The sequence below is a fragment of the Toxorhynchites rutilus genome, chromosome 3 (genome assembly GCF_029784135.1).
Source record: "Toxorhynchites rutilus septentrionalis strain SRP chromosome 3, ASM2978413v1, whole genome shotgun sequence".
Classification (NCBI taxonomy): domain Eukaryota; kingdom Metazoa; phylum Arthropoda; class Insecta; order Diptera; family Culicidae; genus Toxorhynchites; species Toxorhynchites rutilus.
The window spans coordinates 328,644,057-328,664,018 of NC_073746.1; the positions used below are offsets into that span (position 1 = coordinate 328,644,057).

The 19,962-nt window shown below is 39.3% G+C and overlaps 3 protein-coding genes across 6 annotated transcripts in view; 2 read left to right on the forward strand and 1 right to left on the reverse strand.

The window, feature by feature from the left end:
- Positions 1-2,271, forward strand: part of LOC129778321 (uncharacterized protein CG43867) — a 589,722-nt gene extending 587,451 nt beyond the window's left edge. The window contains exon 19 of the mRNA XM_055785172.1: positions 2,046-2,271. Within this exon, the coding sequence (XP_055641147.1) occupies positions 2,046-2,049 (4 nt within the window). The 3' untranslated portion in view covers positions 2,050-2,271. The remainder of the gene's footprint in view (positions 1-2,045) is intronic.
- Positions 2,272-2,412: 141 nt separating this feature from the next.
- Positions 2,413-4,534, reverse strand: LOC129778324 (ATP-dependent Clp protease ATP-binding subunit clpX-like, mitochondrial). 4 transcript variants are annotated; one of them, XM_055785183.1, is made up of 5 exons: positions 4,400-4,534; positions 3,732-4,167; positions 3,309-3,669; positions 3,020-3,241; positions 2,413-2,959 (listed from the first exon to the last, which is right to left on the reverse strand). In XM_055785183.1, exons 2-5 carry the CDS (start codon positions 4,121-4,123, stop codon positions 2,756-2,758), a joined length of 1,179 nt encoding a protein of 392 aa, XP_055641158.1. In that variant the 5' UTR covers positions 4,124-4,167; positions 4,400-4,534; the 3' UTR covers positions 2,413-2,755. The 4 variants fall into 4 exon arrangements, with proteins under 4 accessions (XP_055641158.1, XP_055641159.1, XP_055641156.1 ...); XM_055785184.1 differs by having other exon boundaries at positions 3,732-4,196; XM_055785181.1 differs by having other exon boundaries at positions 3,732-4,225.
- A 5,830-nt stretch (positions 4,535-10,364) lies between these two features.
- LOC129779379 (1-phosphatidylinositol 4,5-bisphosphate phosphodiesterase) overlaps positions 10,365-19,962 on the forward strand; it is a 128,110-nt gene continuing 118,512 nt past the window's right edge. Inside the window, exon 1 of the mRNA XM_055786812.1 lies at positions 10,365-11,313. The gene's annotated coding sequence lies outside the window, so the exon portion shown is untranslated. The remainder of the gene's footprint in view (positions 11,314-19,962) is intronic.

Here is a 19,962-nt window from a genome sequence, read left to right on the forward strand (position 1 = left end):
TTTAGTCAAATTGAGGATAACCTAAAATACGAATTGCACATTGAAAACTATCGCGGATTGAGTCCATATGTTACCGTTTCGTCACTAACAGAACCAGAAAGAGAAAGTAGAAACCTGAAACGAGAAAAGATATAAAATTAGTATAAAAAATTCAATATTTACAGGAGAAATAATTTAGCAGAAGTTTAGCAACAGGCGGATAGTAAAGAAGAAATAGAATAAAAAGAGAAAGAGTACTAAACGTAAGTTCACGGTTATGTCAATGTATGTATTCATTACTTACCATGATTGTATGCCTTTCAAGGAAGCTTTTAATACTCGTATCAATACATATTAAAACTCGGAAACCAGCTTACTCATTTTCTTCATGTTGGGCTATCTCCAACAATACAAGTAAACCGAATTAGCGCTGCGGACGCCAGGCAAATCATGCGGACGGCAACATGTGCCTCACTAATTCCCTTAAAAATGACTCTCCTAGAGGGGTATCGACAAACGACAATGAGTTGATTCTCAAAGCCCTAACTGACCATCTTAGAGTAATACACCCATGCCTCGCTATACGGCCGCGCTTTATACGGCATTTCGCTATAACGGCCCTCTTCAATTATGGCACGTTTTCGATTTACGGACTAAATTGTCTCTTTATAACGGCAAAAAAAAACTTTTGAGGATTGGTTCAAAAATTCCTTTTGCACAGAAGTGAAAAAATATTCGCGAGACAATAACTTTATTGTAAATATGTATGTTTGTTGTATTATATGTTATGTATGTTTTATGTTTATGTTACGTATGCATTTTTGATTTGAATGAAATAAATTAAAATGAATTTAATTTTTAATTCAAATTAAATAAAACTAAAAAGATAAAATGCATTTTGAATGATAAACCATGTTACAAATTTAACAAATTTGGAACTGATCTGATTGAATTTGCATGAATTTGTATTAGAATAATTGATTCCTTATACGGCTTTTCGTTTTGCGGCCAAATTTCATTGAACGTAACTAGGCCGTGAAGCGAGGTATGGGTGTATTGAGATTGACTACATCCAAGCAATAACGGAGACCGTTTCATCACAGTCCTTGAGCATCCCTCCAACATCGCACTGTTAGCCTATGGGCCTGATTCTCGAATACACTTCACGGTGGAAACGAAATAAACGGCACGCCATTGAACTACGTTTTACGAGTTAGTGAAGTGTCGAAGATAATGATGAGTTTTCAGGCAGAATGAGCACTTTTCAAATGAAAAACCATTAATGAAAATTAACTTCTTCGTATGAAACTGGTATTCAATGTGAGTGGAAAACTTTGTTTTCTTCATGTGATATAATAATCTCACACAAAAATTTCATCTGAAGATAATTTGATATTATAATGATAAATTTAGTGGGAAACTAATCTCGCATCCAGATGTCGACACCGTACCGTTGTCATCGCGAATGCGTTTCATTCCGTTTCCACCGTGAAGTGTATTCGTAGTGTATTCGAGAATCAGGCCCATTGTGATTTATGGAAAGAACTACAAATAGAGAACCTTTTTCGAGATAACACCAGAGGGCCTGATTATCTCGACGTTTCATTTTTAAGTCATTTCGATTTTTCAAATTTACTCCCCCCTTGGAAGATTTTCGAAGACCAAAAAATCAAAACTTTGAGCGCTTTGAGGCACCCCTAAATCATGTCCGATTCAGCTGAATCTCTGCACAGATAATTTTTTTGGGCCAATGAACAAAATGTACATGGTCGGTTTTTGACATTTTGAAACCATTTTCGCTGCAACCCTAATGTATATAACGAAATAAAGCTAACGAGCAAAATTTTCTTCAACTCGATTTCTATAACACCCACGCAGTCAATTTGGTTACAAAAAGATTAACTTTATAAGAGCTTCAAATGAATGAAATAAAAATAAAGAGTATAAAACAAGAATTCCTTGGGGGGTCTCCGTAGCCATATTGGTTAAGCGAACGCGCAATCGTGATCGATCGTGAGTTCAAAACTCAGGGCCCTCATTTGATGACCATCTTTGTGTTATTACAGATAAACTACGTCCACGCAACAATCATCAGTGATGGAGATCGATTAATCCATACAACTGCTCTGCTCTGCAAGACACATCGGGCTGCTGTTCTATAAATAACTCAACAATGATCAATCAACTGTCTCCGCTGTTCGGTCTAACTGGATAATGGAAGAACAGATAGAAAACTCTTACGCCTAAATAGGCTACTGTGTAAATGTGTACCATATGCAATGGCATAGAAGGGAATACTGGCAAATGGCATCTGTGTAATGTACTAATTATAGATATGATAAACATGTGACATGTACACGATTAAAATTCGGCTCTGTTACAGATAAAATGCTAATTAGCCTAAAATAAACAAAAGAATTCCTTATTTGATAAATTCCATCTATTTCCAAATTAGCGTTTCACAATTACAAAACGCAGAAATTACGTAAAAAGTAGAATTCGGTATAACATAGTGTCATATCCATTCATTACAATTTTTCAAAGTTAGGTCAAGAATGTAAGGCAAACGAAAGGGATATTTATGACTATCAAAAGGCACATCACTCCAGATATACAACATTTTCTACACTTTACCCGATATTCGCAACTTTTCAATACGAATACACTTCTCGGTCATTCGGTACTCTGAGATCTCATTTTAAGTCAATGTCATTTTCAATCTCCATCAATAATAGAAAATAAACAAAAGTGATCACACATTATTAGAAGTTATCTTCTAAAAGTTCCTAGCATCTTCCTCGTTAGGCGGTTGGGACGTCTCGTTGCTGTTCGGTGTATCCGATTCACAGCCGGCTGAATTGAGCTTATTTCGACGGATGTATGTTGGCTTAGCCTGACCTTTAACGCAGTCCTCCGTAATGTGTACGGTCTGAATATCCGATCCGGGCATCTCGAACATTGGCTCCAGCAGGAGAGTTTCCTGAAAACAGCAAGACATGTATTGTGAAAAGTCTGATTAGTTCCAATCGGTAACATTTACCATTATGGATCTCAGCCCACGAGCACCAGTCTGCCTTTCCATCGCCAACTGAGCAATCTTTCTAAGCGCATCATCGGTGAAGGTTAATTCCACTCGATCCATGGAAAGTAAAGCTTTGTACTGTGATACCAGAGCATTCCGAGGTTCTGTTAGAATGCTAACCAACATCTCAAGATTAAGGCTATGAAACGGCACAAGTACTGGGAATCGTCCTACAAATTCCTGGAATGTTCGTTTAAAAAAGAATTTAAAAAACCTGCGATCGATCGTACTCATAATAAACACATACAGGAATCATTCCGAATTGTACTAAATCTTTTGCATGAACTTTCCGCAAATTGACATCATGTTCAGCTTGATCATCGTTCCCCTGCTCTGCAGATGTTTGACTTAATCTCGTCGCAATCAACCCATCCAAACCAGTATAAGCGCCGGACGCAACAAACAGAATGTTAGTTGTATCGACTTGTACAATGTCCCGTAACTTCTCTGTTTTCTGATCTCGTACATTTACGATTGTACCTTCCAACATTTTCAGCATACCGCGTTGAACTCCTTCGCCACCGACATCTGGACCGCATCCTCTTCGAACCGCGCTGATTTTATCCACTTCATCGAGGAACACAATTCCAGTTTGGGCACGATCAACGCTGAAAAGTGAAAGTTTTTTCCTTAATTTACACAAAAAAAAAAGAACACAACGCTTTCCTACCTATAATTGGCTTCTTGAAGTAATGTTGTGAGAACACTATCTATATCCTCTCCCACGTAACCAGACTGCGTTAATGTAGTACAGTCGCAAATAGCAAATGGAACATCCAAATAGCGTGCAATCATTTCTACAAGCAGTGTTTTACCCGATCCTGTCGGACCCAACATTAGAACATTACTTTTCTCCAGTTTAAGCTCATGTATTTTATTATCCAACAGTTCCAATCCCATATGATGATCTTGCGAGGCATTCGAAGGGGACCATTGATGTGTCCCATCGTCAGATGACGGAACAAGTTTGTGATAAATACGTTTGTAATGATTGTAAACAGCCACTGATAACACTTTCTTGGCCAGTTCTTGGCCAATTACATGCTCATCCAGATATTCCATTATTTTCTTCGGTGGTGGAGGAGGCTTACGATCATCCTTCGTACCTTTTGTGTTTGTATTACGATCGGAAAGGCTCATCATTTTCACGAAAGAATAAAATTACTTTCCAAGCAAATTAGTAGTTTGTTATTAACGCGTTATTAGTCTAAGTTGTATAACAAATAGGTTATATTTCAATTTGGATTGTAGGTTAAATAGTTATTATAAAGGTTATATTCAAATGGGGCTTTAGCTTTATATAAATGGCAACAAAATATGTTTGAAATTATTACTTACATGTGTTTATCTAATTTTAGTGCCTGTTCCAAAAGCAATCACGTGTGAGCATAAATATACGGATAAGTTTCAGAGTTTCTTGTTTCACTTCTTGTAACTTCAACGCATCAGAATATGTTATTCGAACCGTACCAATTTCGCTATGGTGTCGCGAATCAAATGATCTTTCACGCGTAGAAGACGCTCTCATTTTGAAACTCGTTTATCAAGCTCACAAACACAACGAATATATATTTTAGATGAAGGTGAAGATGAAGAAAAGTGTTGTAATCCGCGTTGACGGCATCGAGTTTCGAATAACAAGTTGGGGGACCTTGCATGGCAATATGGGCTTGCAGAAGGAATGAACACACTTAAAAAAAAATTCTGAATGAAAATTATTTTCCTCAAATCAAATTAGTACTCTATGAAAATCAATTTTACCTACAAGTGGCGAGAAAATGTCATACAATAATTGTGGCTAGAAAAAAATTATATTATAATGGTAAGTTTTGGTGAGAATATCTAAAAATTTAGAGAAAATAGTTTAAATTAGAGTCAGGAAAACGTAGTTCACGTAATTAAATAACGCCAAGAAAAAAATTTCATACAAATTTTAGCAATTTAAAACTGCTTTTGGGTCGGCTAATCTGATAGAGAATAGTTTGCCTCATACAGATTTCGACACCGTTCTGCCGTCATAGCGAATTAAGTGCGATTCACATACAACATCCATGTCACGTTTACGTCACGTCGCGTCACGTTACGTCAATTATTCTTCCATGGAATTCTTATGGAAGCACTCACATACACCAGCAACGGCAAGTCGAAGTTTCCGTTCCCGATGTATGTGAATGTTTTCATAAGAATTGCATGGAACAATAATTGACGCAACGTGAACGTGACGTGGATGTTGTATGTGAATCGCACTTTAGGCTGTTGTGTCTATGACATGCAACGAGCTTTAAGGCCCATTTATACGTTGCTAGTAGCTGACTTGACAATGAGCAGCTACTGACCCGGTGGACTCGCTTGACAATTGGTTGACTCGCCTTGTCCGTTCACACAGTGTGAGCTGCTGGCGAGAAACTAGATACTACGGCACGGGTTTACCAGGGATGCCAGGCGACTTTTCAAATGTCCATCAAATAGTCAGAAACAGCAATCAGGTCCGAATTTGTCAAATGATTGGTCCAAAATCGACTTCTTTATTGGCAGTTTTCATCTTAGGTTTTCAGTTGAATGTATCATCACACAATTTTATAGCAAAACAAACGCTGATCGTGTTTAAAAATACATACTTTGTGCTGAATTTCTTTGAACTGAAGGTACTATCCGAAAAAGCAGAAAGAGAAAAGGACTCGGACCAGGAATTAGATGCAAAGAAAAGGAGCAACAAATACAATATTGAAGGAACTCTACGATGAGGATCCCCGAGATTACAGAGCAGTGTTGATAATAACACCTGAACAAGTGAAAAAACTGTTGGATTTAATTGCTCCACGAATACAACGCCAAGATACAGTCATGAGGGATGCTGTACCTGCAAGAGTTAAATTAGAAATGACATTGATGTGCCTTTGTTTTGGAATATCGTTGGGATTGTTGTCGATATTTTTTAGAATCTCGAAAACATCCATAGCTCAGATAATTCCGAAAGGATGTGATGTTATAAATGGTAGTCTAAAAGATTTTTTTTTTTAATTTTATTTATTTTGTGAAATGAAAATGATAGTCGATTTGCAGGTGCAATAAATACGCTTCAAAAATTTTAATAATGAATGAAAATGTACTTTTTTAAATCGAATATGTATTCTGTTTCTTAGAACAATACTTTTTTTTGTAAGTTGTGATCTGATAATGATTCTATATTAGAGATTCTCAAGAAAACTATCTCAAAAAGAAAGCGTGCCCCGCCAGCGTGCAAAACGAAATAACAATTATTTCGTTTAGAAACTATGAGGGTTTTATTTGTTTTTCCAATAATTTTCAAGTCTATAAATATCTTCACATATTTTCAAATATCTTAAAAATAGAGACATTTCATTACATTTGGCATCACTGATTCGAACGCTAAATTCTGTTTTTGACGTTGTGAAGCATGCAAGTGCGAGTAAATTCAAAAAACTTTGAAGTAGCTCGCACGCCGGATCACACATGACAATAACTGGCATGATGTGTTCACACGGTGTGAGTAGCTGCACTGCAGTAACTGACTAGACCGACTCGTATGCTTACTCGCACCGTCTGAACCCGGCTTTAGGCCGAGGAAATAGTGAACGCGATGCGATGCGGGTGCGGATGCGGGCTCAGGCTCGTTTGCGGGGAAGTGCTTTCGTTCACGAATGCGGAGATCAAATGCAAACCGCCAGGACCTGACATAGTAAAGCTGATGTCACATAAGGCGGATTCGCCGCCGCGGATTCCGCGAGTAAAACCGCAGCGGAGGATCTACAGTGTATTGTGAATGAGCCATGTCACACAGAGCGGGGCGGTTTTGAAAGCGAATTCATATCGAGAAAAAAACCGTCGCGATATCCGCGGCGGCGAATCCGCCTAATGTGACATCAGCCTAAACGCGATGCGATGCGGATTTCAATGCGGCGAAACTGTTTGTGGAGTGTTTTGCCGCGAGTGAACGCAAGTGATGGTTGCCAGACAATTTATCTATAAATATCTTCACAACCGAACTCATCGAACGAAATTAAAAATTGAGTTGTTGAGAGGAAAGGTAACTAATTGCCACTGAGAAAAATGTTTCATTTGCTGTACAGTGGAACCCCAATTGTCTGCGAGCAGATGATCCGTGGTGCTGATTATTCGCGGCAGCTAGTTCCATAGTAAATCTATGAGCCTTCCCGGAATTCGTCATTGAGAGGAGGGCTCATACTCATTTGTGTTGGTCATAGTTTTCACATCATCTGACCACTGATGTACACGACCTCGTAGATAGATAGTTTAATGATTTCTGTATTGATAAAACACAGTCTTCATGGTGGAATATCTTATTCTCGTATTTGGACTTCATTTTGAACCTTTATGCGTTATCCGCGATTTTCGTTATTCGCGGTTACCTTACCAGACTATTCCGCGGGTAATCGAGGTTCTACTGTACTTTCAATTTAGATTTTCGGTTGAAGCTTGTTTTCGGACCAGCTGCTGTTTGGTCAATTTCGAAGGGTTGTCAATAATATTTGGAAATACACTTCTACATAATGTACTCATGGTATGTACTCTCACACTAGTTTTCATGATTAAACATAAGAGAAAAATACAATTTTTTGTGAAATACGTTAACAATTTTGCTTTACATCATCCAAATGTTGATTATTCATAGAATATATGATATGAAAACATATGTTAGGGACGTGAAAAAATAGTCTAGATAGAAACTTTATCTCATTTGGAGACCTGACATCTCGAGTGGATCGACATCTCTATTGCTCGCACTTGGTCGAAAAGTAAGATTAAGAAGCCAGTTGTCACGTCTTATCTTAGGTTTACATGTGGAATGGAGTGGAATGAAACATCAAAAAACGCGCGGTCTATAGCGATCAGTATGTCATAGCACGCGATGAACTCCAATTCATCGCTCCGCATTGTATCGTACCGCACCGCGTTTACTATGTCCTCGGCCTTAGGCTATGTTCTCATTGCAGCGGGGCGTCAGCGTGGATTGGGCTGGGTGTATGACGCTTACGATTAACACTATACTCTGGCGAAAAATCGTAACTCGTGTACTCACAAACTGTGCGCGTCTCTGTACTACTGCTATTGTATATTTTATTTTTAGGCGATATTGGTATTTATTCAAAGAAAAAGATATAATTGAATGAAAAAACTCCACAAAATATTTTTTCTATAACTTCATTCAGTTTTAATAGTCATTTTATTCAGCCACCCCACTCATTATCGGTCTGTCAGACCTATGTGCGAATATCGGAAGGTTAATCGTGTGTGTTCGTACCGATGTGTTCACATCAGGCTGACGTACCGTGAGCGAGGCTTTGGCGTGCGGCTGGCTTGCAAACGAAAACACTTCACGCCGGCGATATTTGTACTTCTCCGCTTTTCTCTAGCACACGTTTGTATGTAGTAGTAGCATTTTCAATAAATTCATCCTTATTTATCGATAAAGAGTTGAGCTGTTTGATATGGCTGCTCGGTTGAACTTCTATATTTTCTTTATATCATTGTACTTCTTTGCTGAGATTTGTATTCTTACGTACATAACGTACATGAACTTGATTGTACATGTACTTGATTTTGAAGGATCAGGTATTCCGGCAGGATAAAGACGCCAGCGAAGCATATTGGAATTTCGTAATTTCCTGTTTTTCAAGAACTTCCAAGGTTTTGGGAGAAAAAAAAACTACGAACAACAAATTATCTGAAAACTTTTTCCTTTTCCATGAAGTTCATGCCACCAGTGATGAAAATCAAATCGAGACGCCGATCAAGCATAATTCTCAGTCACGCCACATCACTTAGCAGGTTCATTGCGAATATCTATGTTCATGAGCACCTGGTGAAACTTGGTTAGGTAAAACACTACAATGTATGGGTTCTACAATATTTGACCCTAAAACATGTAGTGGATCGCATCTCACTAGCTCTATGAACGCAATGAAAACTCGCAGTTTTGAAGCAGATCGTGCCCGGCGATTAAAAAGTTGATCAACAATGTTGAGCGAAAGAAACATCTTTAGGAAAGCGAAATGGATCATCATTAGCTAATCCCGCTTCTTCAAATGGTTAATAACGGTTTGATGTCTTATCCCCAGCTGTTGGACGATGCTACGGCTGCTACTATGCCGGTCTTTCTCGGCTAATTCAGCGATTTTGTCGCAATTTTCGACGACAGGCCTTCCGGAGCGTGGCGCATCTTCGACGACCTCTACACCAGAACGAAAACGTTGAAACCATCGTTGTGCGGTGGAAATGGAAACTGTATCGGGTCCATAAACTGCACAAATTTTATTGGCAGCTTGAGATGCATTTTTGCCTTTGTCATAGTAGTACTGTAAAATATGTCGGATTTTCTCTTTATTTTGCTCCATATTTGCGACACTATAACTCACGAACGACTTAACCAAACAAAACACTGTCAAGGACTATATTATAGCGCGCAAAAATACCTTTCCAACAAGCTGACTCGATACAATGAATACAACTAGAACTACGCGCTTACAACGACACCTCGCGGAAATACCGCAGGACTTTTTTGACAGCCTAATATATAAAATTTATAATTTACAAATTTGCAATGTAGAACAAATTAAAAATATTCGACATACATTCGGATTAATATGTGGAAGAGGAGTTGAATTACTAAAAGTAAGTATATTATAATTGAAATGATTTATTAAAAAACACATTGTAATGACCCTTCCATTGGAATTTGTAACATAGTATTTACTCTCGGTAATAGAGTTAATGAATTCGGGTATTTCTGGCTACTTTCGCGACTTCCAACAGGTCTATGTATTGATAGAACATAGTTTTTATGCTAAAATATATTTTTCCTCTATTTTGCACCTCATTTTTAGTCGTTTATTGCATTATCCGTGATGACCTTGCCACTTTATTCCGCAGATAATCGGGGTTCTACTGTATCATACATTGTAATCATTTAAAGTTGTAAAAAGGTGGTCAAACAACGGCGATAGATGAATTACTCGCCGCACTCAATTTGGCGTTGCTCCAAACGATACTCTCCAAGTTTTTTTCTCGAATCTCCCGGAGAGTATGCTCCACTCTCCCACCGGGGAATGCGAGGCTGATATCACTGCCACCGAACCAAATATCAAATTAAATAGAATTTATTCCTACTAGACGCGCGACAAATTGGTGTGAGTTGTGTTCTCTTCCAACTCTCTCTCTCACTTCGTCTGAGGCCAATGTTCTTACGCTCTCAGTGAAACGCGGATACTTGACAGATGTTTTCGGGCCAGTCGCCGTAGTCGTCGTCGTTTGAGAGTTTAGTGTATCTACTTGAGCCTCGAAAGTTGCGGTGTTTGTCCGTAGTGGTCCCTCGTCGCTGAGCTGAATCAATCTGGGCTGCTACCGAATTCAGAGGAAAAGGCCCTGGCCACACAGTCTGAAATCTGGAATTATCGCACAGCAAAAAGTTCCAACAGGAAAAGTTGCTTCTCAGAATCCGTGAATGTGATCGCTGGGTGAGAATATTTCGTGGACATTCAAATCTGAGGTTAGTTTCGCTGGAACCAAATAAGCAAAAATGTTTGTGCAGCAAAGCAATCGCAATTTTGTGGCTACCAGTGTCATAAAATCAAAGGTTGCTGCGTTTGTGTTTTAAGCCTGGAAGTTGTGTTATGCATTTAGTGGTTTCTTTTTTTCTGAAGAAGCTGCCTATGCAGCGTAAAAGCCAAATTTAAGCATCATTCGGAGGAAGCAAATTTGCAAATCTGACAAGTGCGAAAGAAAGGGTGTATTTTCCAAATCGCATATTTTTTTCGGGGAGTGTGAGTTTTCCTTCGTTAATCAACGTGCAGAAGAAGAAGAGCTTCAAGCTTGCCCAAATAGCGCCCAAACGAGTCGACCGTGCGGCTGTGTTTGTGCAATATTGTATTGAGTGCGTGCGGGAAAATCGGAGAAGAAAGCTGAGAAATAGGAAGGAAAACTCGAGTTGAAGAAGTGCTTTCTGGGTGTTCGTTTCCCACCACATAACAGTGTATGCAAGTGGGAGTGATAATTCGCCAGTTCACCACTGAGAGCGAACGGGGAGAGTGCACATTTCGGGAAGAACTTAATTGAAAAGTGATTCATTATTATTATTGTGAGTTCAAGTTAGAGCAATTCACCGCCATCCAGCACCACCCACTCCTAGTGCAGCAGCAGGTTACTTCCTCCAGACTATTTGTGGTGGCTATTAGGAAATCTCTCTCGCCCGCGCGGTATTTAGTTATTTCAAGGTAAGTTTACAAATATTTACTGCCGCTCGTTCTGTCCGTTGCTTTCGGCAGTTGGCCACCTCTTGGGTAGAGGAGTGGCCTCACCAAAAAAAACAAGAGCGTAAACAAATGTACCGGTGGTTTCCTCTGCGTTTCCTCATCTCTCCAACGTATAAACACTATTCGCGCAATGTACTAAAAGAGGGACAGAGGAGAGTAAACAAAAGTGCGAATGCTGCACGTTTTTTACGGGCAACGATAGTGAAATGTGTTGAAGTTGATTAGCAGCAGCGGCTTGGGAATTTCAATTCTTGATATCGTTTAAATTTCCGCCACAATGTTGGTGACCCAAAATAATGAGAAAATCTATGTTTCTTTCCCTGCATTAGGTAATCTCGATAATTAAAAAAAAAAATGTTAAATGTCGCGTGGATAACGTTAGGGGTTACGAAAATTTCCACGGTGAGGCGGCAGGGGGTTTAGATAATGTCCACGTGGACACGTTAAATGAATGTTAAAAAAACAATCACTTCTGTAGTTAACAATACGTGAAACCTATTCTGAATTTCCAAGAAAAGCCATATTTATCAATCAAAGGGTTGAACTTTCTGATAGTCGAACATCCATAGTTTTTTCATGTCGTTGAACTTCTTTCCTGAATGTGTATTCTGAGAATAACGTTCATGAACTGAGAGCGATCGATTTACATTCATTTGTTTCAGAGAGAAAAATGAAAAATGAAGATACCAGGAAAGTAAAAACTACTTCGTTTCTGTTTTTTAGACCACCCAAGTTTTGCGAAAATGGAGCACGAACAAAAAAAAAGGGTACACAGACCGTATCTGTGAATAAGCGTCCCTAGTAACGAAGACAATTCTAGTTGAAATTGATTATTTTCTGGAATACACTTTTATTGGGCTGTACAGTACACGACACGTGAAATAGCAGATTCATTACAAATACAGGGAAACTTCGATATAACGTACCCTCGTTATAACGTACCCTCGATATAACATCACTCGATACAACGTACATTTTACCTCAGAACATCGGTTCTGTACACATTTTCAAAGTGTAAAGGAAAAAAAAATCATTTTTTTTCTGATAGAACAATGAATTATCTGTATTGTGATGCTAAAACAAGTTTTGTACCTTCAATCAATCCCGAAATACAGCTGGTTTTGTGATTCCGGATTCTAAATGAATCAAGCTTTAATCAACAGTACGAAGGGAAACATTATGAGAAAGGCTGGCTTCGTCTTCTGATTGAAGTTAATCATTAACTTTACTAAAACAGCAACACAATAATGTATTATAGGCTACGTTTGTGAGCACTCTATTATGCTTCGATATAACGTACAATTCGATACAACGTACAATTCTGAAAGTGAAATGTACGTTATATCGAAGTTTACCTGTACAGTGGAACCCCTATTATCCGTGAAAGCGAGTTCCATAGTAATTCTATATAGCTTCCCAAAATTTGTCAGTGTTGCGTAAAGACGGGCTCTTTTGTTTTGGTTATGGCTTTGATATTATTTGACCACTGGTGCACACAAACTTACAGATGGATAATTTAATGATTCCTATATTGATAAAACCTAGTTTTCAGGCTGAAATGTCCTTAATTCGTGTTTACACCTCGTATATCGCATTATCCGCGATTTTCGTTATCCGCGATGACCTGGCTCGACTATGTCGCGGATAATCGGGGTTCTACTGTATTTATATTCATGCGTGAACCTGGAATCTGGTAAACCTTGGTTGCGTAGAATGCTGCAATATACAATTTGACCGAAACATTAAATGAATGGAACGTGTCTCCATCAACGAATCGCTTTATAAACGCAACGAAAACTCGCAGTTTTCAAGCAAATCGTGCTGGGCGATGAAAAGTTTAATCATTTATAACAATGTTTTTTTTTTTATTAAATCGTTTATTTTTACAGGCTCAGTTACATAAGTTTAAAGGAGCCAAACTCCTATCTGTATAGATAACAATGTTAATCGAAAAAAATCTTTGGGACAAGCGAAATAAACCTTTTTTAGTTATTTTGTAAGCCGATCTTCACTTGGAGGCAGTCGTTCTTTGAGTCTGGTGGGATTGGGAATTCCGTTCTATGAATTTAGAAAATATCGACAGCATGTGGAGATGGTAATTCTGAATCTGGAGAAGACGTACAACCGAATTTGAATTACACTAGTTCTGAAGACACTGACAGACTGGGGGATAGACGGCAGTCTACTGCACTTTGTGAAAAAGCTCGCTTTCTTAGTTCCATTCAGTTGTTGGTTACAGGGTGTTAACAATTGAGGTCAAAAAAGAGAAAATTCGGTACATTTCACACTTTTTTCTTTTATAAAGGCGGAAATGCAAGCTAGGTCGATGAAATTGTGTTAATAGTGTCGATACTGTGACAAAATACGTGCAATTATTTTTTTTAATTTTATTTATTTTTTGTTAATTTTTAATTACTTTTGACGTAGGACTATGTCTTTCATTTCTATACTGGGGTGTAAGTTCAAAGTTTCGAAAACGAAAGCGTTACGCTCGAGAACGAGATATTGAGCGTTAATAGCTCCTAAACAACTGAACGAAATGGTATGATAAACATTTCATTCGAAAGATAAAATGTCTACGCGTTATATGCTCGTTACTTTTCGATCCAAAAACTTGTTCCAATAGCCCTAAAATTGCTTTCAAAACAGACTATTGAGATCACACCAATCGGTATATAAGCGAGTGTCGCTCGGAAATCCACTCAGTTACGATTGCGCAACGATTCAGTACGATCGCTGGAATGGATGGATGTTTCCCTAACACAGACTTCAAAACCATGGAGCCTGTAGAAATCAGCATAGGAAATTAGATGTAAGCTACGGGTGCTTTTCTACTCGCTTGCGTTTCTGGAAATTGGAATGCTTCCCTAACACAGATTTCAAAACCATGGAGCCTGAGGAAATCAACATTGCAAAATTGATGCAAGCTGCGGGTACTTTTGTACCCGCTTGCATTTCTGGAAATCGGAATGTTTCTCTAACACAGACTTCAAAACCATGAAACCTGTGGAAATCGGCATAGAAATTTAGATGCAAGCAGTGGGAACTTTCGTACTCAATTGCGTTTTTGCAAATTGGAATGTTTCCCTAACACAGACTTCTAAACCAAAAATACTCCTTCAAGGCTATATCCATATTATTATCTTCTTTGACACACGGGCAGATATGAAAGCTATGATAACCACTATAGTCAGAGTTGTACGCACCGGATTCTATTTCACAAAGTCCATATATTATCCAGCCAAGTCTTGGATACCATTGGCTCATTCTCACCTGCTTCTACACTTTTCAAGGCATAACCTAAACGGCAGTTGTTCATGCCTATAAGGATCCGTGGAGAAACATTCTCGTATGATTCCAGCGGCAGCCCTGTAAGGTGGCTGTACTTAGCAGTCATTTGCGAAACTGACATCGTCTGCTTCGGGAGAGAAAGATCTCGTAACGTGTGGACCTCTGGGAGCTCGAACACTTCACTGGCTTCATTTACCCCGTATATCTTCATGACCAGCATGACCGACTCGTTTTCCTGACGTTGTTGGCCACCCGTCCAATCGAGGCATAGCGGATAAGGAGTTCCTTTTAGTCCAAGTTCTCTCAGCAGTCTGTGCTCCATTAAGGTTGCCGACGACCCATCGTCGAGGAAAGCGTAAGTTGTCATTTGTTTCCCCTTACCATAGATGGTCACGGGTACGTAGCGAAATAAAACCTTTTTCATCGGTTTCGTATGCGTGTTGCAGCTCTGTGTTGCCGTACCTTCGTTCGCTGGCTTCGCAGATTCGGGTGTCGCAGGCTTACTGTACCGCTTGTCGTGCAGCAATTTACTATGCATAAACGTGCAACCATTCCTTCCGCATGGGGTTTTGACATGACATGCACCGAAGTGCCTACGAAGACACTTCCTGCACAGCTTCTGTTCTCTAACAACTGTCCAACGGGATCCAACATCCATGTCGAGGAACTTCCGACACTTCTCTGGACCGCTGCATTCGCCCATGCACAAAGAGCAACCTTTCGGAGCAGTGACTGGACGCTCTTCCGATGGAATTTCGATGCTAGATTCGCATTCAGAATGAACATTGATGAAGTTGTCCTTCTTTACTGACTGTTCTTTACTGACAGCCTGACGTGCCGAGAGCTGGCTTTGGCTCAGCGAAGGAATGCCGAGAAAACCACTAACACTCGGCTGGAACATTGTCGCTTGAGGATTCAATCCGGCACCACTACCTGTTACAACTCCGTCTACCTTCACTTGTCGCTGCAAAAGTAGATTTCGCTCTTCCAAATGCTTTCTTTCTAATGCGTGCACCTCCTCTAGCATTCTCAGCTCCTGTGCTAGAGCTTCATCGCCCTGACTCACATCGCGCACGTTGATTTGAGACAACGGATTGATCGTCGAGCTTGCCGTCGGTCCGAAACCAGACGTCCATTGTGTTGGACATTGATTTCTTATCAAACCCGCCGTTGACCCACCGGTTGCCATCTGCATCTGGATATTAGTGGAACTCGCCGCTAATCTGCTACCATACATCATTTGCGGGATTTGATGGTCAATCGAACACTCTGTAAGACCGCCGCCAGGCATCATTTGCCCAGGCTGATTCTCAGTTGAGTTCGTCACTAATCTGCTTCCGCCTGAGTTTTGGTGTCGCTGTTCCACTTGTTCTAGCACACGTCGCTCCGTGTCTTTTAAATCCTGTTCGTATTTCTTCCGTTGATCCTCGAGCTCCTTCATTCGCTGGTCATCCTTCTCCTTCAACAATCGTTCGAACTTTTTCTGCATCGCCGCTAGCTGCTTCTGTACATATTCCTCCAGATTTGAGTCCATTGGCTTGCTGATCCCCGACTTTGGTATCTTTCCAGTATTGGTATTAGGGGTAGATGTACTGGCTGGAAGAAGATTCGCCGCCTCGAGACATTTCTTGCAGCTCCAATCCCGATCCTGTACACTCGAGTCCTCACTAACACACGTGAAATGAAACCACAGTTCGCATGAATCACACGCTACCATATGATCATCATCCGGCTTCTGACATATCTCACAGCTCCCTACCGGCGATGGATTGTTCATTGGAAAAGTTCCCCGCTTCTGGTTGTCACCTTTCTTCGACATACTGACCAACACAAGCCCCCGATCGTAAACGGATTTTATAAATTGTTGCGTTAGCAATCGGACAGACAGAAAAGACGTTTTCCAGTTTCGTAACTCGTATATTTATAAAAAGGAGTTATAAAATCCCTTCGGGAAGAAAACACAGAATAAGGAAATATATAAAGTTATAAATTCACAATTTGTCAGGAGGATAATTTGTTTGCATAACTACGTAATTTTGGATACACGAGAAAATGATTTTTAAATACAAAATGTTGGCACTCACGTTTAGTGTCTTCTCCGTACTATTTTTTGTCCGTGCTAGTTGCAAAATTACGGTCCGTGCTATTCTCGTACTGAAAATTTATGTGGTTGTATAATAATAATTCAATATTTAAGATTTAAGTAGAATAAATAATCCAATTTATAGAATAAAAAATGATTTTGAATATACATACTTTTAAGTTAGATCTAAGTAGAATAATAAATTCAACGCAAATGGCTTTCTAATTCTTAACAATTCTTTTTCACCAACTCACTTAATCAATAAACTTTGTCTCTATATGCTTTTTTTTCTCTACACATAAACAAACATGTTGACAATAAATAGCCCAGGGTGGCATTTGGGAGTTGCTCAAATAAGTTGACGTAAGGTGCGTCGCACCCCGAAGGGTTGTGACACCTGGAATGTGTTTTCCCAATACAGATTCCGAAACCAAGAAGTTGGGAGAATCGGCATTGCAGATACATTCAAGTCGGCAATACTTTTCTACCCCCAAACATTTTTACACTCCAGAATTCGTTTTGCTATCACGGTCTACAAAAGCGGGTACAAATGCAACGCTTTGGCTCGATTATTCAAGACTGCATTGGAAGATATCCCTTCATGTCGCCAGCTCACTGAACTTCTACGCATACCGTTTGATGATTAGACGAAATGTTGATAACTATTTGCTGTGATAACTACTACCATAATGCATGAATTGACTTGAATTGACATTTGTTTGCAATTGAATTCGTAAATAGTTTCATTCATTCACTATTTTAATCAATAATTTAATCAATACACAAAAGATAGCACTGCGCAGCGGCGATATCGTACCCAATGAGGATCACCCGAGGTGGGATTATTGCTAATTGAAGAAATACAATTGATTACTAAGCCAACGGCAGTCCTACGTCAACCTTGCGGTTATATCATAGGTATAACCCATCCATAGTTTAAAAAAAAATTAAGTGCAATACACTAAGTTCAGATCCCTGCAGTCAAGAAATGGACCGTTTGAAGCTAGCGATTGACCAGTAACATCCAGAAATGACCAACAGAGGAGGGTTTCGTTCCATCAGGGCAACGCAAGGCCACACTACTCCTGGAGCTTGATTGGGATGTTCTAATGCATCCACCATATAGTCCGGACCTGGCACCAAACGATTACCACCTTTTTCTCGCATTGTAAAACTTCCTGGGTGATAAGAAATTGGGATCGAGAGAAGATTGTGAAAATCTATTGTTAGATTTTTCTCTAATAAGGACCAAGACTTCGATGAGAGAAGAACCATGAAGCTATCGTTAGAATGACAACAAATTTTACAACGAAACGGTGCGTATTTGACCCAAATTGGACAATACGAAGCATACTAAAAAAATATTTCGAATTTCACCCAAAAATAATGGATTACTTTTTCCCCAACCTAATATACAGTGTCGGACAAAACATTAAGACCACTGCTCGAGCAAAAAAAAAAATAAAGTGACAAAAGTTGGAGAAAAAATAGTCCAATCCAGTGCTTCAATTCATTTATAATAATTTATTTGCATTGTTCGAAGAAATTTATAACATCTGTAGTTAAAACAATAGTCATTAGGGTGGCAGCGAAAATGGTCATGTCAAATTTCAAAAACCGATCTTGTACATTTTGTTTATTGGCCCAAAAAATGATCTGTGCAAAGTTTCAGCACCATCGGACATGATTTAGGAGTGCCTCAAAGCGCTCAAAGTTTTGATTTTTTGATCCTCGAAAATCTTCCAAGGGGGGGAGTAAAGGAAATTTGGAAAATCGAAATATTTTTTCGATGCCAAATGACTTAAAAAGGCATAAAACGTCGAGATCTGGTGTTATCACAAAATAAAATTTTCCGAAAATCGACTTTTTGGGACTTAGCCTGAGTGGCCAAAAAATCAAAACTTTGAGTGCTTTGAGGCACCCTGAAATCATGTCCGATTGAGCTGAAATTTCGCACAGGTCATTTTTCTGGACCAATAAACAAAATGTACATGGTCGGTTCTTTAAATACGATAATTATTTTTTTGGCCATACCTTCATTGCCTCTCATGGCTAAGTCCCAAAAGGTTTTTCAGATTTTCGACCAAATTTTTTTTTCGAGATGATACCAGATCTCGACGTTTCATGCATTTTGGCATTGAAAAAAAAATCGATTTTTCAAATTTCCTTTCTCCCCCCTTGGAAGATTTTCGAGGATCAAATAATCTAAACTTTAAGCGCTTTGAGGCACCCCTAAATCATGTCCGATCGAGCTAAGTCTTTGCACAGATCATTTTCTTGCGCCAATAAACAAAAATAACATGGTCGGTTTTTGAATTTGATGATGCCGACAAAAATTAAGACAGGTTTTGAAATTCATGGTACAAAAAAAATTAAAAACAAGAAAATTCATTCCGTGAAATACTTCTAGTGTTAGTGCTTGGTCGTGTAACCTTTGTTACGCATCACTTCATGCACCTGGTTTTGCATGGATTCCACCAGCCTTTGGCACGTGGTGACCGGGATGGCGTACCAATAAGCTTGGATACTTAAACTATCCATACTTTCCCACAGTTGTTGCTTATTCTCCGACTTCTTCGTGTACATCGACCTTTTCACGATCTTCGATAGAGAACAGGGAGAACGGGGTCAGATCCGGTGACTGCGTTGGCCTCTCCATGACGTCGAGTTTGTTATCCTGGAACCACTTTTTGACGGTCTTGGCGGTGTGCTACGGATTGTTATCCTGCATGAACTGCCATTTCAGAAGCATCTCCTACTCGGCGTGTGGTAGCATAACATTGCTAAGGGTTTGGGGATTTCGCGTTGGCTGCTGCCTGCCTTTGACATTTTTCGGATGACCATCAGCTGTATTTCCGTGCAATTATGCGCGCGACCCATTTTTCGCTGACTGCAACTAGAATTCGAGAGTTAAAACCATACATAATTCTTGTTTACATGATGAATACCTACCAGGATCCGAAAATACAAAGTACCAACGAGAAACAATTGATTTTCTTCAGGAATCGGTCGAAACGACACTCGAAACAGCCGAAACGAGGAATTGGTCCTAAATTTTGTCTCGTCATTTTAGGTGGTCAGTAAGCCTAAAACGCATTTTTAATGAATGACTATTGTTTTAACTACAGATGTCACAAATTTCTTCGAACAATGCAAATAAATTATTATAAAGGGATTGAAGCACTGGATTGGATATTTTTTTCTCAAAATTTTGTCACTTTTTTTTTGGCTTGAGC